General features: G+C 34.9%; 1 protein-coding gene across 1 annotated transcript in view; it reads left to right on the forward strand.

The window, feature by feature from the left end:
- The window catches only part of SPOCK3 (sparc/osteonectin, cwcv and kazal-like domains proteoglycan (testican) 3), a 207,071-nt gene that overhangs the window by 84,725 nt on the left and 95,089 nt on the right, over positions 1–27,257 (forward strand). Inside the window, exon 3 of the mRNA XM_006754272.2 lies at positions 20,295–20,418. Coding sequence (XP_006754335.1) covers positions 20,295–20,418 — 124 coding nt within the window. The remainder of the gene's footprint in view (positions 1–20,294; positions 20,419–27,257) is intronic.

The following is a 27,257-nucleotide window of genomic DNA, read 5'->3' on the forward strand; positions in this document are numbered from 1 at the left end:
TCCTTCAGTACTACAGAAAAGGCCATTTTTTTTAACTTCATTAAGTCAATTAGACTGGAATTTGGAAAAAAGTAAAATAAACTAGGGAATTTTACCTTATGTGTTCCTGATTTATTGTAACTTCAATAATTGGTGCCTTTCTAGTATATGGCTTTTGCAAGAGAAAATAAAGTAAATTATATTTACATAATTTTATTGAGACTATGTTTTTTGAAACATCCTATTTTCCTATTAAATGGAAACATAAAATGGCTTATTATGTAGAATATAATGATTAAGACTATGGTTTTGAGCTATTTTTAATAGTATTGAGAGGGTCAGATAAAAGTAATTTGAAGTTAATCATCATTTATTGAGTTTCTAATATATAAACACAGCTAAATCTGTTAGTGGGAATTATATAACCTTAAAAATGTATTTATTACAAAGGAAGAAAAGTTGAAAATTAACATTCTAAGTACTCAACTCAAGAAGTTAGAAGAATTGAAAATTAAAATTAAGAAAATAGAAGAAAAAAAGAGAGTAGAAGAAAGGAAATAATAAATATAAGGCAGGTCATTATTGAAATATAAATCAAATATATAATAGAGAATATCAACTAACCTAAAACTAGTTCTTTTGGGGAAAACTAATAAGAAAGACTGTCCCTTGCAAGAATGATCAAGACAGAAAAGAGAAGACACTTTTCCAATATCAAACATGAAGAAAAGGAACATCACTAGAGAATCTATAGACATTAAAAAGATCATAAGAGCTTATTAACTATAATAATGAATATTGCACTTGATCAAATGTAAAAATTTCTACAAAAAGTCAATTTATCTAAACTGATTCAGAACAAAATAGAAAATCTGAAATAGTTAGCAATTAGAGAAACATATTTTAACAACTTTATCTCTAGGTTGAGGTGTTTTCTTCATGAATTATTTTAGATATTTAAAGAAGGAAACAAATATTGTACAAACACTTCTGGATGATAAAATTGCGTTTTGTGCAAATTAATTGTGATTAATTGCAGTATCAAAAGCTGACAAGAACTTAAAAAAATTGCAGGCTAATATTGCTCATGAATATGCACGCAACATTCTTAACAAAAAATAGCATATTCAATCCTACATAAAAGAGTCATACATAATAGAATCAGAGGCATGGAACAGACTGACAAATCTCAGAGGGAATGGAGGAGCGGGGGGTTAGAAAGAGATTAACCAAAGATCATACATGAAATATGAATGACCTGTGGACATAGACAAAGGCTGGTGAAGGCCTGGGGTGGGGTGGGAGCGGGGTGGAGAAGGGCGATGGGGGAAATAAGGGAACATCTGTAATACTCTCAACAATGAAGACTTTTTTTTTTTAAAAAAGGATGAAATAAAGAGTCATACATCACAACTCAGTGTTTATTCTAGAAAAGCAAGCAAGATCAACTAATTAATGTAATTAAGAAAATAAGATTAAACCTTATGATCCTCTCATAGAGATGGAGAAAAGTATTTGTTAAAATTCAATATCCATTCATGAGAAAAACTCTTACTAAACTGGGAATGAGAGGAAACCCCCTTAATCTAAATTTTTCAATCTCAGTCTTCTTGTATGAATTCAATTAAATCTTGCCTCTTCCTTTTAGTAACTAATGATTTATTTTATTTTATTATATACCACCTCTAATCTGTCAAAAAATCCTTTAGGTCTACTTCAAAATATGTTAGAATGCATCTGCTTCTCCACATCCCCTTTGCTGGAACTTTTGTTCAGGCTGCCATCATGTCGTGCCTTCGTTAATGGAATTGCTTCCTTAACTACCTAGTTTCCTGTTATACCCTTGTCTTATTTCAGTCTGTTCTCTAGGCAGCTGAAAGATGACCCCTTATAACTGCTTACATTAATTCTTATGTTCAAACTCGCTAATGGACCTTCTTATCATCCAGAATAAAAGTGAAAATCTTTTCAGAAGTTGGTATGACCTTACCAAGTTCAGATTCTTGGATTTCACTCCACGTGCAAGTTACAGGTTAGCCTTCCATTCTTTCATGGAAGAAGACTGGGGAATCCTGGGTTAGGGGCGTAGGATTTTATTTCTCACAGTGGAAACAGTAGCCGGAGCTTCATATTTGTGTTGGATTCTCCATGTCCCTAAGTTCCCTGATCCTGTTATGGATACCAGCCCATGAAGTGGGCTACAATACAGGAGAAGATCATTGAGCTTGTGCTCTCATCACTTTTAGCAAGAGGAAGAAAAGCTGCTCTTTGTCCAGGGGGAGACATTACCTCATATCTCAAGGTCACTTGCTGAAAATTATATCTTAAGAAATAGATAACAGTCAGGGTCTATTTGTGGCATATCAGCATGAACATGTGATCAGTACCCATGGTGGATTGCATCTTCCAAGAAGCCTACAAGTCCGGACTCCTGTTAGAACTCTGTTTTTCTTATGCTCTTGGTATTCCTTGCTTACAGAGCTTTCGATTGCCCTATTTGCTTTTCCTCAAATAGGTCAAGCTCCCTTCCCATCACCACTTTTTTAAAAAAAAAACTCAGGGTGACTTTACTTGAAGTTTCCTCTACTTGGAATTTTCATAACTGACTCCTTCACCTCTTTCAATTTTTATTTTCTCAAATATTAACACTTTAGCTCTTAGCATCCCATTTAAAATCGCAACACAATCACCTTCCCTTCTTTATTTTTCTTCAGAGTTCTCATTACCATTTAAACTGCCTTTGGGAGGGCACTAAAGTGAGGCAGTAAGCATTTTGCCTTGGATTTGGAAATTCAAATTATAGAAAGTTATTCTATAGAAATAATCAGAATAGACGTCATACATGCACAACAAGTAGTTTTTATCACAATATTGTTTTATGTAGCAATAAATTATTATAACAAATACATGTAGGCAAAGAATATTTTTAATACAAATACATCAGACAGCTGACATGAAGTATCTTTGCGTGCTGATATTTATGTGTGATTTTTATTTTACTTATGTGGTTCCCTAACTTCAGAGTATTCCATACTGTTTACTATTTATTTTATTCCAAGTTTTCCTTCACATTAATTTTATATTGTTCTGTTTATTTCCTTTTCTTCCAAGTTTTCCTTCACATTAATTTTATATTGTTCACATTTTCCCTCTATTTTTTATTCACTACTAAGAATTATGAAGAGTTTGAAGTTTCATCCTCATTGTAAGCAGACAAATTAGCCTGTGTCAGTTTCAGAGAAAGTGAAAGACACCAGAACCCTGTGTCAGAGACAGAGAACTTGGCAACCATAGGGAATCAGCCTATCTGTTGATTCCTCTTGCCATCAGTCCCATGCGGGCAACATGGGGTGGGCCAGGTAGATACCTGCCCACACTGTGTGTTGCATTATATGAGATAAATTTGAAGTTTAGGCAACACAAGATTTTTATAATGAGTAGTAAGCCTTCCTTAATTTCACTGGTTATCTTCATTATTCTGCACAGTGAATAAACTTGGTTTTACTTCCATAGCAAGACAAATCTCTGTGTTCCATGTAAGTTTATAATACACCTTGAAAAGATTGTTTAGAACAATAGGCCATTGGTGCTATGTGTGTAACAAGTGCAGAAATGGGAGGAGTCCCACATGGAGAATTGGTCCCTGACATGCCTTACATTCTTGGTAATAATAATATTGATGTCCTAGTCTGTTTGGCTCAGTGAATAGAGCCTGTGAACTGAAGGGCCCAGGGCTCAATCTAGGCCAAGGGCACATACCTTGGTTGCAAGCTCGATCCCTGGCACTGGTCAGGGCATGTGCAGGAGGCAACCAATGGATGTGTCTCTCTCACATCAATGTTTCTCTCTCTGTCTCTCCCTGTCCCTTTACTCTTTCTAAAAAATCAATGGAAAAATATCTACAAACATGCTAGACAGGGGGGCCAAGTAGTGGGTAAGCCCCACCCTGGGAGAAAGCAAGCACATGAAAGAACTGAATGAAAGCAGCACCTGCTGGGGCACCAGGAGCCAGGGAGAGCCATGGGAGGGGCGATTGTAGAGGTGGAAGAGGCAGATGTTGCTGTATCTTCCAGGTCCAGGGAAGGCCTTTGTTGTTTATCCAAAGATCAGAAGGAAAGCATCAAAAGTTGTGCTTTTTGTTTTTTGTTTGGTCGTTTTGTTATTTTTAGCAATTACAGTTTATTTTGAAAATCTCTTCTGAACTCAGTGTGAGAAAAGATTTAGAGACCAAATTAATGTTATTAGTAATATCATAATTTTAATATTGTAGCAATGAGGTTTTTTCATATCTGAAATTAGAGTAAAATTTGACACTCGCATTTACATTTTCCTCCCAGAGAATACTTTGTTAGCAAATTTATCAATGTATGTAGTTTTCAGTGCTTTTGTGCTAATAGGATTCTAGTAAAAAGTATAGCTGCTTGTGTTAATTATTATATCAATCACCTTGCGTGAAGGTTGGAGGAATATTAGGTAGACAGAAGGACTTTCCCATGTTATCAGTGACATAGTTCTTAATATCATATTGCTTAATATACATAGATAAAAAGCAGAGTGCATCAATTCATATACATGTTATCAGTCTAATTCCATCCAGCCAGCCATCCTTCTATAAATCAAATAGACTATTGCCTCATGTAATGAACTTAAGCAATTTTTTAAAATTTTACCTAGATCTTGTCTCAATGAGGAATTAGTTAATATCCCCTGAAACTGACATTTTAGCAACAAAAATTTTCCAGTATTCTATTTTACTTATAAACCATGAAACAACTTCAGAAGAGTTCATTGGTGGATGGGTATTCTGAAAGAAACACCAGTTAGAAACAAGGCTTATTTAAAAATAGAATGAACATTTCTACTTATATTGACTTAATTATCATATTGTTGTGTATAGTTTTGATATTGCCAGAATTAGTCAGAATTTGATGGAAAAGTCTGAACTTATATGAGGAATACCTGTTTGGTAGGAAAAAGGCCTTTAAGGATGTGACTGAAGATTAATCCTGAAGAGCACTCAGTTTAGGAATTTTCTTGATAAAAGAAATGAAATATCTTGCCATTAGTACCAAAAATATAACTTATTAATAACTAATAGAACATCTTTATATCTTTTTACATAAATTGTGAACTTATTAAAGTTAATGTTAAACAATGCAACAAGCTAATATATTTTAGGCTTATTGCTGTTCTTCTGGGATATATGTATAACCTTAGAAAATGCATATCACATGCAATTTTCCAAGAGCAATAATGGTAATAAATATGAAATGTGAGTTTCTGTCACTACTTAGGAAATATCACAGTTCATATTATCTTACTCTAAACCTCTGTATCCATGCACTTTTAATGTATAAATTTATAGAAGTGCTTGGAAAGAAAGAAAAGATCTAAAAGTACAAGACAAACCAGAAAGATCCAGTAATAATGGAGAAGGTAGATCAGATTCCCAACAGTTTTCTGAGTAAGGCCTATTGAGAACCTGATACTGGTTCCTCCTGCTCTTCAAAGGTGCTTAAAATTTTAATATTCTCACCTGTAGCATATTCAGTATCAGAAACTATACTATACATGGCTAACATAAGAGAAATAAACTTTTCAGTGCAAATAAACCCAAATCATAGATTTAGTGTTCTAAACAATGCAACTAGAAGGTTATAGAGAAGAGATACTAATTATTGCCAGTTATTCATGTGGGGTTTTTTAAAATAAATATTTCTTGAGCATTTATACACATATATTAAGAAGTATTTTAGTCACCAGGGTTATAGAACTGAATAAATATGTAGAAATCTCTGCTCTGAAAGAGTTTATATTCTGTTGGGGGTAGATTGATCATAAACAAAATTAAAATCTAGAGGATGGATATTAGATACCAGATAAGCGGATGCAATGTAAGTTGCCTTTAATTTAGAACAATGGATTGTTTTAAAATGATATTTCTATTTCAGTGCTAAAGGGAATGAAAGCACTAGCATGACTAAGCTAGAGTAATGTTTGTACTTGTGGTTTGTGTGACTATTGGAAGACTGTGTGTGTGAGTATGTACACACACAGAAAAAAAATGGTAGAGGAAGACATAAATGGAATCCTTAAAACAGCCCATTTACTCTCTTTGGCAAGGGACAAGTGAACATATTTATATCTTTTTTAGTCCCAAATCTAATAGAGTTTGTATTTATATTTAAAAAAATTATTTTAAAGTGATCTTAACATAAATCTTATAGAACATGGTATTTGGGGACAAATTTAAATTGATCTCATGGAAGCATGTCTTAGATAATGTGTGTTAACTTTCTTGTCTATACTTCATCTTATAATCATTTGACAGGAAATGCAAATGTTTTCCATAAGTCCCTTGTATGTTAATCTGAGTGCCTGACCTTTTCATAATGCAGTATTATTTTTAGTACTTTCTCTTTGAGTTATCTTCTCTCATGGAAGGCTGCCTCTTTTTTTTAATTTTTATGGTGCCAGCATAATTATGAAAGAGCTGTCAATTGAACTATGGTTGTCATTGTCTGTTTTTACAAGGAGAGAATATTAAACAGGATTTATGTCAGTTTTGAAAGAATAGCTCCTTTCTACATACAAAACACTTGTTGCTTATGATAGACTAAAATACTACTATAATCAAAGATGATAAAACCTACACAAATATAACAAAACCCATAAGTGAGGCATGTTGACAGCTTTTATATGTGGAAACATTTGTTACTTTGTGTTTTATGACTCGATTTTAACTGCTATTCTCCTCTCTACCCCCACTGTTTTTAGAAAAAAATAGTGTGTTCTCATAAATATATTAAACTAGAGATTCGTGCAATAGGCCTTCCTTTCCCCTAGCTGCTGGCACCGGTTTTCCTCTGGCACCCGGCACCCAGGCCTTCGCTCTGGCTGGGCTCCATCTGGAGCTTGCCCTGGGGCTGTGAGGCTTTCGCTGCTCCACAGGCCCCGGGGTCATGAGGCTTTCGCTGCTCTGGCCCCAGGGCTGTCAGGCTTAGCTCCACTGCTCGGAGCCTACGTATGCAAAGTAACTGCCATCTTTGTTAGGTTAATTTGCATACTCTCCTGATTGGCTGGTTAGTGTAGCAAAGGTATGGTCAATTTACATGTTTGTCTATTATTAGGTAAGATGTACTTTATTTTTTAAAGGGCAGTCATGCTTCTAGAAAAAGAAAATATTTTTCTAAAGTTAGTCAAATGCATCTAGTAGTACAAGGATTACATTTTAAAAACTAGATAGGATTCAGGAATAAGAGAGCTAGCAATTTCCTAAAAAATAGCATAACTATAACTTTGTGTGATGGTCCACATTTCTCATTGAAATCTATTACTTTGACATTGTTTAAATGGAAAGTTTCTAACAGAGTAAAAATCACTACATTTTGCTATTATTTTTCACTCTGTTAATGATGTACATCTTATATAGTCAAAGTTTTCAAATATTATATTGAAATCTTTTTGAAAATTATGTTCTTACATAGGCGAAGATGAATAATTCAAGCTGGATGTGGTGTAGGTATCACCTAGGATGAAGAAACAATAGCTGTGGAATACCTTGTTTTTCAGTTAACAAGGAAAGTAGTAGAAACCTTGCTGTTGATTACAAGTGAAGCACTACATACTATTAGCAAGCAAGAATGAAACAGATATTTGAAAAATAGAGGTTCTTCATTTTGGTGGTGGTGGGGGGGGAACTGCACAAAATGTTTGCTAATGAAATGTTTGCCAAGGTTTACAACCTCACTGTAAGGATATTTAAATTACTAAAATATATTTGGGCCTTCAGGTGATCCTACTGAAATCTTCTAGGGAAGATTTCTGATCTCAGCTCAGGAGGAAAATAGGAGCAATTAGCGATGTTGGTCAGTGGTCTCTGTGTATCTTCAATGTGGACACATTAGGAAAGAAACGATTCAGAACGTTCAACTCCTAAAGCACTTTGGCATCACTGGGAATAAAATGAAGATTTAGAATATGCATGGAAATCTAGCAGATTGGTCATGCATGCACTGGGAAGAATTAGGAAATTAATTTCAAGCTAGTACTCTCAGAGCCCCAACCCATCCATTGAAAACACAACAATCCTGCAAATTTGTTTCTAACATAAAGTAATATTATTTTTTTATTTAAGAAAACATTCATCAGGATAAAGAAAAATCAAATATTATTGGCATAAGTGAATCATCAACAGAGTTTTCAAATTCTACTCTTCTGTAGTGTAGTAGTAAATCTTACGCAGAAGGCAACTCAAATGTTCTTTAGCATTTTCCTTTATGTTGACCGACTTCCTTGTTTATTCATGTCTTTAAAATTTTATTTTGGAATTATTGTTGAAAGTTGTGTTCAACATAAAGAGAAAAATGGTATTGGAAGAAATACAAATTAACAATAGAGGGAAATAAAACCAAAATTATAAAGAAAAATGTTTATTTTGATTGGTAATAGCAGTCACCTATGACACAATAATGCTATAGCATTTCTATCGATACATTAACAGTATTTTCCAAGACCCAATGGTTATTTACCATATAAATGCTGCTGGGAAAGAATGGTTCATTAGACATTTTAGTAGTGAAATATTTACTGGACATAAATGTGACCCCGTTTGTACACATAATTTCAGTTCACTGACACCAGTTTATTTTATGACATAGGGATCTCCTTCAGAATTTTTCTACCTGCTGCTGAGAATGCCTTGGAGGCTATGGAGTTATTCCAAGGCATTGATATATATCATTAAATATTTGCATCATTTTTTCAGAAATGTTATGAGTAAAAAAAGCAAAAAGTTGCTTTCTGTCATATAATTTCTGAATGAACAAAAGTAAAAATATGACTCCTATCAAATGGGAGTCCCAGGAGGATGTTCTGTGTTAGTTTTAGTTTTAAATGTTGACTCGTCAAGGATGCAAAGTGCTATTGCAGAAGAAAGGTTTTGTTATATCCCTGCACTATATCTGTACATAGTGAAATGGACATTGTCTAACTAAACTTAGAAGCTTTTCTCCTGACTTGAAGCTGTGAAATATCTGTTCGATCTTTCTTTTGGAAATGGCCATAGGCTGCCTTTCACCTCTTTTAAGGCCTTTCAGCACTATAACACTTGAAATGAAATTATTCTAATTTTTTTCTCTAACATTTGATTTACATATTGAACCTAGGGATGGACTAGAAACTTTAAGGCAAAATCCATATTGAGAACAAACAGGAGATTCTTCACAAGTGCAATGAAGTCATCAATTGGCTCCCTAAGAACCAGACTATAGAGAAAGTAGAATGTGAACATCAGCAGAAATACCTGAAAAAAGCCTGCAGCCCCCATCATTACCAAGCTATACCAAGAGGAATGCCTGGGGGCTTCCTGGTGGTGGAGCCCTCTTCCGGTAGTGCCTCCTTTGGGCCCACCATTGAAGAGGTTGTTCCAGAAAACAAAACAAAACATTGCACAACACCAATTTGTAGCAAATTTCGTGGCATTTTTAACACCAAGCTGGGCATTCTTGATACGTGAATATGGAACAGGTGTAAGGGAAATAAACAATATGGACGATGTGCATAGGGAAAGGGAAAAACATTGCATAAGCATGGTACTGTAAGTGAAAAATGCAGTCTTAATAAAGCAGTTTGTAAAATTGGGAAAACAATTGTACATCTATGTTCATTGGGCTCTTGTCCCTCTAAGTATACTTCAGAGAGTATATGTTAAGAGTTTGAGGTACTAGTCCATTACTTACTAAATTTCTAAAATAGAACAGGAGGAATTTTTTTGGTCTGAAACGTATATACCTGGAATAACTTTCTTCTCATCACACCTAGGGGAAGAGGTTAAAGATTGTGGAGAAAGGGCAAAAGTTAAAATATCTCTTACCAGAAGCTGGGTTGCATTGAGATGAAGGCAACATTTTAAAGTTCTGTTAAAGACATTAGTCTGAAAACTAAGTTCAAACAGCCCTCACACCTTTCCACAAAGAGATTTCAAATGCGATCTGGAGAATGTAGCCTGAAACAAATGCAGAAGGTGACAACTTTCTATTAAAAGATGTCTAATTTTCCTCCTGGCCTTTAGAAAATGGAAGTTCTGCAGATGCGGCCACGTATGCTGTGTGGCTCTTAGTATGCTGACAGGAGCCTAAGAACCCACAGGGTTTTCATGGTTGCTGAATATAAAACTCAATGAATAATTCATAAGCTGCATTTTAATTTTTTCTCCTGTTCTATAGTTAGTAAAGACTCACCAATTACCCAACATCTGCATTTCATCCCAATCTAAGGGTTTGTAAAATTTAGCTTCACCCAAAGGATTATGATAACAGAACTTATTTTCTCTGATGACAATGATAAAGATGCTATTCAAACAATAATTCCCCACCCCAAATTTCCCTAAGCTTTGTGAAAAAGAATGTCTACTAATCATTCATTCAAGCGGTTATGTAAATGTATGTGTGTAACTTTGAGAAGAAGAATATTATTTGATTTCTTAGTAAGATATAGACATATTTGCATAATTGTTTAAAGTGAGTTGCAAAAAAAATTAATGTGATTTCTTTTAGTTATCTTAAAATAGAACCAATTTAGTAACTCTTTTATCTTCCACATTAGGAAATTCACAAGCATGATATTAATGTTAATGTATATTTTCTTGTGAATTATGTTTCTGTTTTCTTTATTTATTCAAACTTTCAAGTCCAAGATTAAGTTTCTATGCTTGGGGAACTTAGAGAAGTTAATAAGTATTTTTAAAATATAAATTATTCTCGGAATACTTGAATTAATTTCCGATTTGAAACCAAGAAGGTTGGGAATTACTTTCTACCCTTTCATTTTTCAATCATGTTAAAATGAGATATATCTTAGATTTTAATACGTCTAGGTTGCTTCAAATATCTGTGTTATTAATGATAATATTATGTTATAGCAAATTTACCCCCAAACTTCAGTGGTATGATGCAATATTAATTTACTGTACATGCATTAAATCAAAAAGGTAGTCATGGATGAGTGGAGGTTCTCTTCTTTCTGTTGATTTAGGAACATGTGTCTTACTATAAGTATGCTTATAGAGTTCTCTTCTTTACAAATGTCATAGTAGTGTGTAAACATCAATCTATACATCCCCTGAAGTTAGCGGGGCAGAATTATGATAATGGTATATTTAGCCTGTTGTTGGGAAGTGATGAAAGGAACTCAGGACTACCCAAATTTCTCACCAAAGGATACGTGTGCAAAGGGAGGAAAAAGTTAATAAATTAATACTTATCTCATGCTGAAACGCATGCCCATCTGCCATGCTATAACCCATGACACACCCTTTATTTAAACTTAAATGTCTTTGCCTACTTAATGGTACAAATCTAAGTAATCCAAGATCAAATTTTATCAAACCAATGTAAATGAAACAAACAAACAAAACCAAGTGAATGTGGCTTCCAAGACATAACACAAAGTGAGCAGACAAATGTTATTTTTTACCTAAGGTCTGCAGCCAAGTTCCAGAAGTCTAGGTTACCCATTTGAGCTTCCCCTCAATATAGAGAGACAGTAGCCAGCTCCCAGGAGAGTATCTGCCAGGCCAGTTGAACTTAGCCTTGTGAACCCTCACCTAGGGACTCACGAACCTTTTATTCAGCCCAGCAATTCTACTTACCAGACTTTGGTCAGTGAAAGAACAGCAAACATGATAAATCATTAGCCATCTTTCTATTTCTTGCAGGCAGTGCTAGTTGGGAGAGTTGGGAAATGCATAGTGGTCTTCATCTACTATATGTTTTATGGCCTCCAAATGGTGAGGAGAAAAAAAAAAACTATCAGAAGGGCAAGAGAGACAGTTGTATTTTTTAAGGGAAATTAGCATGAGATTGTAGATTGATTGGATTTCATTGTTCTAAAAGTCAAGTGAGAAACAACAAAAATGCAGTAAATTAGCAATATTTTAAGAGTTAAAATAATTGTTGAAAAGAAGCCTATGTAAATCACTCTTCCCCATACAGTTGTAAAGAGCCAAATTGCTCATTTCCAGATGCTTGCTTCCTAGATGAGTAATAGAGAACATGTTGCAGATTCTGAAATATGAGATTGAAAGAGTCTTTGATAAACTGAAGCTACTGACCGAAATAATGTAAAATGCTTTGTCGTGCTCCTTTATGTTACAGCATAATATAATTTGTTAGGAAAAATAAGACTCTTGTTTAATTTTTTTTTTTGCAATTTTAAAAAATGTATTCGGGTGACACTGGTCAACATGCTCATATAGGTTTCAAATGTGGGTTTCTATTAAATCTCTTTCAATTCAAGTTGACTGACTTTGAATGTGGAAAATCATAATAACTTTTAAGGATTTAATTTACATACTATTTATGAAAAGTTTATTCAGTAAGAAAATAATGTGATAGAGTTTCTACTTCTTAAAAGACACATAGCAAAGAAAATAGGAGCCATCCTTAGTGCTTCAAGCAGGTACTCCCTCCCTCCCAAGTTTATTTCTTCCTCCCTTTCTTCCCCTCCCCCTCCTCCTCCTCCTCCTCCTTATTCTTCCTCTCTCTCTCTCTCTCTCTCTCTCTCTCTCTCTCTCTCTCTCTCTCTTCCATTTTCTCTCATTCTTTTATCCATTTAGTGCTATTTATTAATTTGTGCCAAAGTCAAGGAAATATGCTGGAGTAAAAATTATCAGTTGTGATTAAAAGATGAAAAGCTATTAGTGGAAAGGGAAGACCATGTGTAAAGTTTGGGAAAAGATTGATCAGCAAAGTATAAAAACAGAACATTAGCTGGCAATGTAGATAAAGTATATGGACTCACTTTCTGAAATAAATTCTTAGTATAATCCACTAATCCTTTTCAGTTTGTTCCGATGACCACTACCCCTAAATGCAAAAGAACAAAGGGAAGAAAACCCCATTGTCTGTGTTATCTGTTTTTCTACTAATTAAATTGAGGGTCAGATGAGGCATGTTGATATGACTGTTATTTTTATTGTTTATCCACAAAAAAGGTAACTTGATTGCTCTCCAGTCTTTTCAACTGTAGCATTCAATTTCTCTGAAAATTAGTAAAGTGAAAAAGTGAAAATGCTTCTCTAATCTACTGAGACATAAGGTGAGATTAAAGTACATTGATTGAGAAGCCCCAAACTCTTTATTCACTCACAGAAAAATCAATTATGTCTGGCTATGGTTCCATGGTTAGAATGAAGTATTCCTTTGCAGAGGAGCACAGCCTTGTAGCTGAAGAACAATACTTGAGTCCCAAGGTATTGTCATGGAACATACATTTGTCCTTTAGATGTAAGAGGATTGATGGGAGTAGCCACAGGGCAAAATACACTGTGGTTTTATACATAGTGTAAATTTATACATAAGGTTCATTAAGGCATCCCTCCAGACCAGGGACGCCATTCCTGAAGCTCTTTTGTTTTGAAAAGGTAAAATATCTGTTTTCCTAAGTAGCCTCCCTGTTGTAAGCTTAATGGCGGCCATAAAGATATATCTGCATCTTAATTGCTATAATCTTTGTGTAGTATCTTATTGGGCAAAAGAGATTTATCTTATATGGTGAAAATTGTGATTAAGTTGAAGATCTTGAGAGGGACAGGTTTTCCTGGATTATTAGAGTGGGCCCTAAATGCAGTCATAATGTATCCATCTAAGAAGGAAACAGGAATTTCGACAAAAACACGAAGAAAGGAAGCGTATGGGAATAGAGAGCAGAGAAAGATGCCACCACAAGCCAAGGAATGCTGACAGCCACCAGATAACCTAAAACTCCCTGAGAGAGTCCAATGAAACTGCTATTGGATTTTTGACCTCCCTAACTATGAGAAATTAAATTTCTGTTGTTTTAAGCCAGAAAGTTTTAGGTAATTTGTTATAGGAGATACAGGAAATAAAAACAATTTACTCCATTTCTGCAGGCACCACCTAACTAAAGGTAAATCAGGAATGTGTCAGAATGTTTGACCTAGTGGCTCTAGAACATTGATGGCGAACCTATGACACGCGTGTCAGAGGTGACATGCAAACTCATGTTTTTGGTTGATTTTTCTTTGTTAAATGGCATTTAAATATATAAAATAAATATCAAAAATCTAAGTCTTTGTTTTACTATGGTTGCAAATATCCAAAAATTTCTATATGTGACACGGCACCAGAGTTAAGTTAGGGTTTTTCAAAATGCTGACACGCCGAGCTCAAAAGGTTCACATCACTGCTTTGGAACATGCTTTTGTTAAATTAAATTTATGTCCGATCCCATGTAATGAAAATGAGCTCTGTTGCTGCCCACCTGCTTTCTACTTACCTGTGAATAGAGAGACTGTAAAGAGGTTAGATGTATTTTTAGGCCACAGCCTGTAGGCCTTTACTCTAAGTGACTCCTTTGTCTTCCAAACTTCAAAGCCAGGAGAAATCGCAGAAGTAGGGAGGAAGTGGGTATTTGGCCCAGTCATTTCTCCTAATGAAGCAGCTGTCATGGGAGCAAGACAGAGACTCAGAATTAGGGGAGCATGAGTATAGGTTTTAAAAAAGATAACCATATGGGCTGTTAAAATACAATTGATAATTAATATTTAAAGGGAGTATGTGTGACACAAACTTGTAGAAAAAGTGTTCTTGGGTGTCAGGGCCAGCCTGACAGTTTGGGCCAGGCTGAGACAGGGAGGTGGGAATTGAGAAAAGAAAGACAGGAAAGCGGGATTGAGAGGACTCCAGTTCTCGAGGAACTGAAGCAACTTTATTAGCCACACAATCCTATTTATACACAAGACACTGAATAGGAGGTCTGTCAAGAGGAATGCATTCTTTGTTCCTCTTAATCTCTAAGGGAGGGACAGAACCAAACAAGTCTGGGAAAACTGTGTGGGTAAGGGTCCCAGCCTTGCTAGCCCCTTCAGGTGCAAGGACCTTGCCAGCTTACATCTGGCCCCCAACACTTGGGGGGGGGGGTCAGAAAAAATTTACAATAGAAATGGCATGAAAGATGAATCGATATTGGCCAAATAAGCTCAATGTTGGTTGTCCTTATTACTTCCTAAACCATAGGAAAACCTCACTCCAAGTCAGGCCTATCTTTTTGTTCCTAAACTAATTCTAAGATCCATGAATTCAATGACTCTATCCACGTGTTACCTCCAAATTGTAAAATAATTCTTGAACACATTGTCGAGTATATTCATGAATAAATATATGAACAATATTTAGAAGGGCACATAGGTACTATTTGTAGGTTAAAAGATAAAAAGTTATTAGATGAGCTAGTGATGGGGTTTTGACAGTGCCTAATTCATATTGTAAAGTGTGCTAGGTAAGTTATAGCTATAACTATAAGTAACAATATATTATAAATAAAAGAAATACAAACATTTTAAAAGGCCTCTCTGATAACTTTTTATATATGCTACCAGTTACCAAGATAGCACTCCTTGAAGAATGTTTCCTTGTCTGGCAAATCTTACTTTCTTCCTGATTTCACCAGAAGGCATCAACACATGCTTAGAAGCACATACTTTCAGGACAGGAGTTAAAATCTGGTAGAGAGAAAAACACTTAGACATCTGAATTTTACTAGTTAACTTGAACAATATCGTGAAAGCTAATGTGTAGAGAACACTTGGTACTCTTCGTCTTTTCTCTTTGTCTATAAATCAGACTCAAGCAAAACGTGGTAGCTTTCTTTCTCCTTTCTAATTTCTGTAACTTTCCTTGTCCCATGAAGCAGTAAGCAAGGAGGAGGTCAGCAGCAATGACTTCCATGAAGACAAGACATGGAGAAAAAGTTCTGTTTTCCTTCCCTGAGTTTGGGATGGCCTTTAATGATTGTTTTCTTAAATAAATGGTGATATTCAAATGGTTGAATGCTTCTGATTATGCTTCCAGGTCTATTTATTGAACAGTGGTGAAAATATTTGCTTCTGTTTAGAAAAACAAATCAAAAGAAGGTTTCATAATCAAGACATATTTTTATATATAAAACATATTTTGAATAATCAGTCTTTTCCCCCTGTCTTTTGGTAAAAGTTGCTTTGTTTCATGTCATTTTCTTTTAGGTAGACTATTTTTCCTTTTAAGCTGCATATCTGTCACTGTTATTTTTTAAATGCGAACACATTTTTTCAAATATAGAATCTCCTTGACCTTTAAGAATCACACATTTTTGTGAACTCAAATTTTAGTCATTCTTTGCTCAGTGCTGACATTATAGAACTGTTTAAGGTTAAAGTAATATCACAGTTAATGGTTGAAAGCTTGCTTTATCTATGAACATAAATAATTGAAAAAAATTAAGAATTTCTGGATTCTTATTTTGAATATACGATGTTATACGATGTAGACTTAGCAATCATATTAATATGCTCATATCTGGAGTGAAATATACCTGTCAACATATTTAATAGAGCCAATTTACATATTCCTCTGTACAGATTTTCTAAATCAGAATTGCATATATGGTGTATTATTTATTATACCATGTAAATTTCAGGTTTAATTAGCCAGGTATAGTTTCTAGGCAACATTTATTGGTGGTAGTGAATCTTTCTTTAAATAAAATTTGAAGCAGCCATGCTTTCATTTTTTTCACTTGTTAATGTAATTTATGTTAGGAATAGATTTCAGAGATATATTTTATTAATCAGTCCTTTCACTGTATTTTATTTTTTTCTATCACTGTGTTTTAAAATATGTCTATAAGTGGACTTTTCTGGTAAATCTTTGTTCTTTGTAAAATATATAGAGCAAGTAGATATTCATATTGCAGAATAAGCTGTGCCAGCTCATTTTATGTATTTAATGATATTTTCTAGTATGAATTAAGATTTACTTTTTATTTTTATGGCAGCTCTTTTACTTAAAATTGATAGATCATCTATTTTATTTCATTGCTCAAATTACTGTCATACCAAGTAGAGAAATCATATAAAGCATATTGTGGTCACTGTAGTTTTAAAAAGTTCTGTATGCCCGGTAGAGCATTCTAAATTTCTTTTAATTTTATTGCCCCAAAAGGTAATTTATTGCACTTATACCATCTGTTTATTTCTAATGCCCCTGATGAAAAAAGTAAGGGCAGCCTTATTTCTTGAAGAGTTATGGCCTGTAGGGAAGAAATCATGACTTAACAGCTGTGTCTTAAGGAAGAATTTCTCTACAATTCAGGCAGAACTTATATAAACAGCAACAACAAACATGACTGCCTAAAGAAGTTTAAATGTTAGATAAATTGAGAAGTCAAGAAATACCTCAAGTTGCCTTTAGTTGAGATTTTCACAGAATATTTTGGTTCACTTGAATGCTGTTTTTATCAGATTACAATCAAATTCTTCTGCTGAAGCAAAGTCATTAAGAATTACGTTAATATAGGTGCATAGAAAGAAAAGCAAATACACCTACAAAATTAGGAATTAGATACTGATGTTTCCCTTGTAAGATAAATACATAAGAAATACATTGTCATTTTATTTGGTTTGCATATTTGTGGCCTAAAGGATGAACGTGTATAGTATGTGATGTCAGATCCAGGAACTGTAAGATTTTAGAGAAGTAATATGAAATAATTATTTTTATGATTTATTGACAATGTCCCTTGATGTTGTAACAGAAGTATTATTTGATTCTTAGGTATGCTTTATGTGGAAAAAAGCATACCTCTTTAAACACAACCTTCTTTTTATCTTCCCTCTTTCATTAGTTATCCCAAGACAGGGCTCCCTCCTTATCTTTCATTTGCCACCTTGAGATAGCCGAGTTTTGCAACTTCAGCATTCCTAGCAATCTCTTGCTTCACTCAACATCATCCTTCACACCATAATGATATATTTGTTTCACTTGATAACAGTAAGTCAAGTTCTAAAATTATAATATATAGCCAGTATACACTGTCTGCTTCTAATTTTTGAGTGCCTTCATATTAGCAGTTTTATTAAGGATTTATAGACTCATGGAATTCTCAGGATCAAATGATCCATACTGATGAAGCTTAGCATTGTATAAATGAAGACCTGGCGGCGGCGGGGTGTGGGTTCTGACTTGCCAAGGCTAATAACATGCTCACATATGAAATTTAAATCAAATTGGAATGAGATTTTTTTCTACTAATCATTTTGGTAACATCATTTATGTTCTTTCCAAAGTCAGTGTACATCCTAACACATGGAAATCATGTTCAAATTATATTTTTAAATTGCACAACATGATTAACTGAACATAAAACCAAGTATCATACTTGATTAAACAGATGTAGCTGCAATTAAATTGTAACTATTAGAAAATTAAGAGACTGATGTGCTTTCATACATGATTGATGCTGGAGATTCATACTGCGGACCAGAATGAAAGGAAAAGCAGGAAGACAAGAAGGTAGCTCAGGGACAAGAAGGTGGTATGACAACTGCCTCAAAACCAGTCCTGTAAAGAAGCACTAGCAACAGTATAAATTCATCTTTGTTAGTTTAATTTTCAGCTATTAGAAACATAATTACATGTATATTGGTGTGAAACTACTTAGTGCCTTGAATGGCAGAATATATTGTATTTGTATATAATGTATATCATAGATAGATAGATTAGATAGATAGATAGATAGATAGATAGATAGATAGATAGATGGTAGATAGATAGAAATAGATATAGATATATATTACAAAGCAAAAATGTACATAAATCCAGTCCTGCTAAAGTACCTTCTATTGATTAGAATTCTGAACTTGGTAATAATTTCTCCTGATGTATCTGCAAAGCAGATAATTTGCATAATTGTATGCCTTGTTTTGATTACGCAAAGTGAAAGAAAAATACAAGTAGAATATTTTATTTCTTATTTCTACTCCATTTCTATGATTTATATGTTTTGAAGTGGTGTAGAATACTGTTTCAAGTTTTCCAGTCATTGTTTTAATTTCCATTAGAATTTTGTACCAATTAATTTATGAGTAATAGCAGCATGGTTATTTTTGTCCCTTGTATCTATTATGATGTGGACTCTGTGGCCACGCAAGTTTTTAAAGTGGTCTTTTGGCAGATTACAACATTGAAATGAATAAAATGCATTTGGAATTATGATAGGTTTCATGAAAATCTTGAGAGAGACAAGTGATGGGAGGCAGGGAGGAGGGAGAAGAGAAAATAATAGACACTAAAATATATTTTAATTGATTTTCAGAGAGAGAGGGAGAGAAAGAGAAACATTGATGTGAGAGGGTAACATCAATCTGCTGCCTCCTGTTATGCCTTCCTCCCCCAAACCAGAGCCTGCAACTCTGACATGTGCCCTGACCAGGAATCAAATGGGCAACATTTTGGTGCATGGAATGATGCCCAACCAAATGAGCTAGGGCAATAAACATTTTTAAATTTGAAGTATATAATTTGAACTTCTTTTCCTCTAATGAAGATCCTTAATATATTTCTTAATAGTCTTGGGGATTGCCTTTTTGTGTGTTTAACTATTAATGACAATAAAATTTAAAGCAAAAAAAAATCAAATGTGTCTAGTAAATCATCTTTTCCCTTCGTGATATAGACATTATAGTACACTCTATAAATAATTTTAATGAGTGAGTACCAATTTACTAGAGTAGTTCTAAATATTCTTATTTTTAGGCCCTTTACTAACCCTCTCTATGTAAATTGTGCACACGCTACATACAGAGCAATAATTCAGTTTAATCAAAATGGAAAAACAAATAAATGTAAGGGAAGGTAGCAGAAGAGTATGGGTTTCCCCTAGTCATTCTAGAGGAAAGCCTAATGGATCTATTTGGAAGCATCTCTACATAATAAAAAGAGGATTGGCTATTACTAAGCCTGCTAATTTGGCTCTCTAAATACTGGCTTTTGTAACCGTTTGGCTCTGGATTGTTCTTTCCTCTAAGGTAAGCTGCTTCTCTTTTCAGGCACATGGGGTTCGCCCTGTGGATTAGTGTCTGTTCTGAAACTACTCCTGATGAAATACCAGGGTGGCTATTAGGGAGTCCCAGTTGTGTGAGTCCTTTATTGCTGAGCAATTATTGTTTCTGTTTCTGGGTCTATGAAAAATTTGTCAAACTATAAATTGACACAGCAAATCCAAATAATGAAATATAACTGGTCCAGAATATTCTAAGGAATATATTATCATTTTATTGTAGAGAGCCCTTGATATATGAAACAAAAGATTATAATGAAGGACACTGAACAGATTAATAGGTTGTAAAGGAGAAAAATAGTTTCTGATTCTAATTTACCTTCAAGGTTTGGAGTGACAGTGGAAACATGTGATGTTAACGTAAATGTATTTGTTTTTAAATAAGTGCATTAAGTCTGGTTGTTTTACTTTTTTAACAGTATGAAAGATGCAGGAGTAGGCCATAAGCAATGGAGGGGCCCCGTATCATCCACCTGCAAACAGTGCCCAATGGTCTATTCCAGCCCCGTTTGTGGTTCAGACGGTCATACCTACTCTTCACAGGTAAAGAATCTTATAGTCATTTAGTATGAAATACACAACTCAGATTTATGACTAAGTGCTTAAGTCTATAAGTTCTCTAATGTGATCATACAAATAATTTTTAACTTAAAATAATGTGGATAATCTCACTGATTTGAAATATGATTCAATATCTATTTGTTTCCCCTATTTAAGAATTTTTTAAGTTTTGAAATGCTGAAGTTGCCAACACTCTGAACCCTCAAAATTAAAACCAACATTTCCTTAATTGCTGAGAGAGATCAGAAAGAGATCAGAAATTATTACCATGCATATAATAATGTTAATATTATTATTATAACATATCATTAGAGGTACAATCTGTCAATATCATTGCTACTTTTATCTCATGTTATTTCCTATATTACTTTATTTAAGCTTCCAAAAATTGTTTTTAACAAATGAGAAAACTAAGGATGAGAAAGATAAAACAAAATTGTTGTATTTAGCTGATATTGAAGGCAAGATTTAATGTCTTCCCTGATTCAGTGTTCTCTCCTCTACATTAATCTGCCTCCATATTTTATTCAAATACTAGAGGCCCGGTGCATGAAATTCATGCCTGGGTAGGGTCCCTAGACTTGGCTGGCAATCTGGGCTGATCAGGTTCCCCGCCACCCCACCTCCCCGCCTCCTCCTTCCCTCACTCTCTCAGCACCCTGCCGCCACCGCTGGTCACCTTCCATGCTCTGCTCTGCCTCCTGGTGGTCAGCGCTCATCATAGCAAGCGATCGAACTTGGTCTCACAGTCAAACTCCCAAGGGGACAATTTGCATATTAGTCTTTTATATATAGAGATTTTGGAGTATTTAAGATTTTGGAGTTTGTTTGCTTTTTGATGTGACAAATGAATATAGACTCACAACCTCTTAGCTGAAACTTTGGCAACACATACGTGTGTATTGTTGTGTAAAGTATGTTTTAAAAGCATAATATGTAGTATCCCCAGTGGGGCCTTACCCTATAATTAAGTACACTAATATATCTTTAAGGAACCATATGAATATGCACGTTAAATAGGACATACTAAAAAATAACCTCACCTCAGTTCTTTTCTGGTTTTGCTTACTGCAAACTGCAAAGTAAGTTCCAAAAATTTGGGGCTATTTGAACATTTTGTTCTATGGGTACCACTTTATGAACCATACTTTGTCTTGGTGAATATTTTTCTAGAACTTCCACTTGGATTTTACAGTTTCTAATCTTGATAAGAGCACTATGATGATAAGATTGATTAATTCAGTCAATTAAAATATCCGTAGTACTCACTGGGTGCCAAGTACTGTGTATTCTGAATTAAGCCACCATATACCTACTTGATAAAGTTATAAGACCTTGATGTTGGTGAATATTAACTTTGCAGGCCTAGGAAATTTATGCTGTCAGCACTAGGGAGAATGAATCTATCTCATATTATCACATTCCACCGGATAAGGGTGTGCCGACCATTATACTAATTTATTAAATTACAACTAAGGAAGTGTCTTATAATAGTCAAACTGGTAGGTAGAGGAACATGGGAAGCCGATTTTAATCATAATTTTACTAATGAAGATTGATCGCTGAGCAAGTTGCATCATGAGACAGATTGGCTTTATTACCGGCATCCAACTGAGACAGATGCATGTCTTTCTCAACAGTATAAACATATGTGCCAGCAGTGCTGATATGTTTGCATCCAGAGTGCATTGGTCTCTGGAGAGGGCATTAGTCTAGCACCTGCTTGTTTGGGCTCTCTTCAGGATGCTACTAATAGATGATCGGTTATTTCACAATTTCTTTTCAAAGTATACAGAGTTACAATCACAAGTGATTTCCATCTGTTGAGACCATATGGGAAGCATTGTTTGATGATTTTAGAGAAACACAATTAGCATATTCCCACTTGAAACTAAATACACCTATCACATGTAGATTAATTCCCATACATTTCTAATTCCATGGAGTTTCCTCATTGTTCTGCTTTATATCTGGCACATTCTGAAGCCCAGATTACAAACCATATGCTCTTATTAATATTGTCAATAAATTTATTTTGAATAATCCATTCTTGAATTATTAGTTTAATATTTTTGCATATATATCACTTTCAAAGCAAACTCTGTTCTACAGGGCAAATTTAAATTAACAGCTTTTTGGGACTTGTAGGCATTTAAGCTCACAAAAATGGTGAGCCCCAAATCCTAAACTCAGTGTGGTCCATGCATCTCCTTGCTCGAAGTTTCTAATACCCCAGTTGAGTAATCCTTCCATGGTAAAGATTAGTCAGAAGGCCAGGTACTATTAGTCCAGCGAGTGTGACCCCACATCTAGGAAGGAAGCTCAGTCCTGTTCTCCAAGTTTTATTATAGCTCTGTATCTGCAGGAGCCATATACTGATATACAAGGGTTTTTGTGTTTTTACTATTATAAAAAATACTAGAGGTCTGGTACACGAAATTCATGCATGGCGGAGGGGAGGGTCCCCTCAGCCCGGCCTGTACCCTCTCCAATCTGGGATCCCTCTCACAATCTGGAACCACTGGCTCCTAACTGCTCACCTGCCTACCTGCCTGATGCCCCTAACTGCTCCCCTGCTGGACTGATGGCCCTAACTGCTCTCCTCTCCTGGCCTGATTGCCCTAACTGCCTATCTGCTCTCCCCTCCTGGCCTGATCCCCCTAATTGCTTATCTGCTCTCCCTTTCTTTCCCTGCCCTTTGGACCCCTGGCGTAGGCATGCTGAGAGCTCCCTGCCATGGCCCCGCCCCCATCCTGATTGGTCATTATGTGATGGCATCCTGCACAATTTGCATAGTCCTTTATTATTAGTCTAGATTCCTATTGATTCTATTCTAGACCCACAATCTTTCCTCATTACCTTCAGCTCAGTTTAGAGAGTAGAAATTGCAAATTATGTTTCCACTCTACAACGTAAGTGGAGGTGAGGTCATTACAAAGTATAGCAGGGCCAGGATGGGTTGAGACAGAGGGTATCCAAATGAAGACTTCAGGCAAATGACATACTAGGATATGATTTTAGAAACTATGTCTTATTACACAATGTGACCAATTTTGAATAATTATTTTATTAGAGTTCAAACTCTGAACTTGTCAATTTGTCTAGAAATCCCAAGGTAAGTATTTAAAACTGTATACACACACAAAACAAACAAACAAACAAACAACCACAACAAAGGAACAGATGAAGAACTATGGAAAAATAGATTTGCTTGAAAGAATATTGGGACTTTTGCAAGTTCATGAGAAGTATTTTTGTAATATTATCTGTGTTTTATTTTCCTGTTAAGAAAAGTGATTGACTTTTTTAAGAAATTCACGTAATCTTTCTTTCTCAAAGAACCAATCTATTTTGAATTCTTTTAAATTCAGCAATGCCAGAAAAATCAAAACAAAAGTCTGTTTAAGGTTAATTGGAGAGGTAATCACCCCTTAAACTGACACAAAGGATGAAGGTCTTTGTTTCTTTACTTCAGACAAAGTCTATTTTGATTGTATTGTCAGGCATTAGTAAGAACTAAGAATTGTTCTCTGATACAACATCTGTGTTAGACCATGGATATGTCTGTCACTGACTTGTGTAAATTGTATATTGTGTTTGCTGAGCAGAAGCCAATAAGTAATATTAATGTCTTAGAACTCAGCTGGGCATCTGTAACATAAATTCCCTGGGGACAACATGTTGGATGACTTTGGACACTTGATTCTATCATATTTAGTCATGGAGTGCTTGCCAATGGAACTGAATGATGGTGAATTCCTAGGCATAACATTGTTTATAAGAAATGTGTGTGTGTGTTTAGGGAAGGACAATAGAAAGCTTATCATTTTATACTGGCTCCAGAGACAATACTTTAGTTGTTTGGGGTGAGGCCCTGTGAATCTGAATTTTACAAGCTCCCTGAAAATTTTTACATATGCCCAGTTTTGAAAAGAACTGTTGCTTTTATATGAGAAATCTTAAATATGAGAGTTTTAAAAAAATATAAAATAGAACAATAAGTTTATCATTAAAGAAGAAACATTTACCTTTTATTGCAATTTGAGAAAATTCCATTTTACGTTTCAACATTGTCCTATTATTTGTTCATCTTTAACTGTTTTCCATATTTAGGGTAGTCTGTTACTACCTTTTAATAATAGTTCCTGATTCTAGTAGCTATATGTACTTTGTGAAAGATAGAAAATTTCCTACACATCACCATTTTGATGTGTTTGCCTCTATTTGTATTGGGTGTTTAATGATCCTGTCTACCTTTTCTTGAATACTTTGAGCTGAAATAACTTTATGTTGGAAGATCAACAGTCAGAGATATATGTGCTCTGTTTCTGTTTGAACTGCTTTTCAACAAAAGCTACATTTTGCTTTTGCTTTGATATGCCAACTTGATCAAGATTACAACTCCAGTGTATTATCAGAATCATTGGGATAAGCTCTTATTAAATCACTGAGCATCAAAAGAAATAATGAGTTAACTTTATCATAAAAACTCAGATTTGAAAAGAACTGAATAGGACATCTAGGACCAACTTCTACACAGTATGCAAGTTCCTGATAAGATACCATGTTCTGTGAGATAAACGTCCATTTTTGAAGGCCGTTCTAATTGTCAGAAAAGCTTTTCTCTCTTTATATTGATTTGGCTTCCAACACTCTCTAATACCCCCTCAGGGACATATCAATGCACAAAATACATATTGTATTTTCTTTAGTTATTGGAAAAATATGAATTTCTAAATTTTCCATTTAAAATGTAACAAGAAGCTAAAAGACATTTTGCAAAGCAGACTAAGGACATAATATTTTATAATTTTTACAAAACTGTATTCCTGGTCTTTCATATGCATTTTACATATTTATTTAGATACAAATTTTTTACTTAGCTCACCTTCATTGAGTATAGGCCATGCAATGTTTCATGGAAACCCAGCCCATTAATTTGTCTTAATATTTGATTATATTAAGTCATATCTAATAAAGTTATATAGTTGTGATATTAATATATTTGAACTGATTTTAGGGACTAAAAAGTGGAAAGCATAAAACTCATCTGACAGAAATGAGAAAGTTTGCAGTTAAAGTGCTCCAGATGCTATGGGCATCAGTTATTTCCTAACAGGTTGACTGAGAAAGAACTTCCAGGTAATTTTTTGTTGTGAATCAGAAAATATTAATTCAGGCTCTGGCCAGTGTGGCTCAGTGGGTTGGAGCTTTGTCCGGTGCACCAAAAGGTCCCCGTTCAATTCCCGGTCAGGGCACATTGTAGATTCAATTCATCATGCAGGAGGCAGTGGAGTAATGTCTCTCTCTCTTTCTTTCTCTCTCTCTCCCTCTCCCTTTCTCTCTCCCTTTCGCTCTCCCTCTCCCTCTCCCTCTCTCTCTACGATCAATTAAAAAAACTAATTTTGGAGAAATTAATTAATATGCTCCTGTAAATATTACATGTTTGGGTTAAATATCATTACCAAGTAAATGTGAAATATGATATTTTTCAGTTGAATTTGAAAAATTAGAAATAATCACTGAATTATCATAATGTTTAAACATTTCTTAGAAAATATTGAGTAAAAATGAATTATAATTATTTTGTCTTTTAATCCTGGATTATTTTATCCTCAGAACAGTGGATGTGCATGGAATATGATATGTTGAATAATTTAGTGTTTTTTTTATTTACTAATTCATCATTAATGTATTTAAATGCACACATATAGCTAAGGAAATAATCATGTATAGCGATGCATGATTTATTTTCAAAAAGGAAGAAGAAAAATAAGAAAATTATATTTAAACATGAAAACTATGTGCCATTTCTATAAAAGTATTCTTATAACAAACTAACTATAAACCTTAGAGAAATTTATTATGTTCCCAACTTTGACCTACATGGACTACTGTCAAGAAACTCTGAGCAGGTTGATCAGATTTCATGTTAATTCAACTGCAGTGGTCGGCAAACCACGGTTCGCGAGCCACATGCGGCTCTTTGGCCCCTTGAGTGTGGCTCTTCCACAAAATAACCACATGCAGGTGCGCACGTACAGTGCGATTGAAACTTCGTGGCCCATGCGCAGAAGTCGGTATTTTGTGGAAGAGCCACACTCAAGGGGCCAAAGAGCCGCATGTGGCTCGCGAGCCGCAGTTTGCCAACCACTGAACTAGAAGACCCAGGTGGCTGAACTAGAATTGAGTTTGATTCCCCAAAACCCCTCTGCATAGGCTGCTACTCGGAGAGGACAGCAAACAGACCAGCCTGCAATTACTGTTAAGGGAATGAAAGAAAAGTCCTGAATGTTTCAAATAGGTACCCATATCCTCTATTCATCCTGTTAATTCCCCAGGAACGAGCTGAGAGAGTATGTTCCCTTTCTGGATACAGAGATATTCATTGACTAAGCTGCCATACTAAGGTGAGGGAGGTAGACTCTGACATAGTTTTCAGTAGATATTTTGAAGAGACCATCCCAATGCTTGCAATATCAGATACTTGTGGACAATGAGGAACATGGGAGGGTCCCATTATTGAATAGATTTTTTGATATAAGTTTTCACAATTGTCCAATAATGGATAGTCCCAAAAGTGAAACATGTGACACTGATTAGTGACAAAGAACACAGGATGTGGCCAGATGGAACTGGAATAGCAGCAGCTCAATTGGAAAAGTGTCAAGAGTCTACAGCTGAAATTGATTCATTGGGCTTGTGGAGCCCCAAAGTAGGGAATATGATGCAGTTTGCTGGATGGCTTATAAATCGGTCTGTTAGTGTAACTGATATAATAGTAAAGGACCAAGAAGAATGTCCAAGGGAAGAACATACTC

The sequence above is a fragment of the Myotis davidii genome, unplaced genomic scaffold (genome assembly GCF_000327345.1).
Source record: "Myotis davidii unplaced genomic scaffold, ASM32734v1 scaffold392, whole genome shotgun sequence".
NCBI classification, from domain to species: domain Eukaryota; kingdom Metazoa; phylum Chordata; class Mammalia; order Chiroptera; family Vespertilionidae; genus Myotis; species Myotis davidii.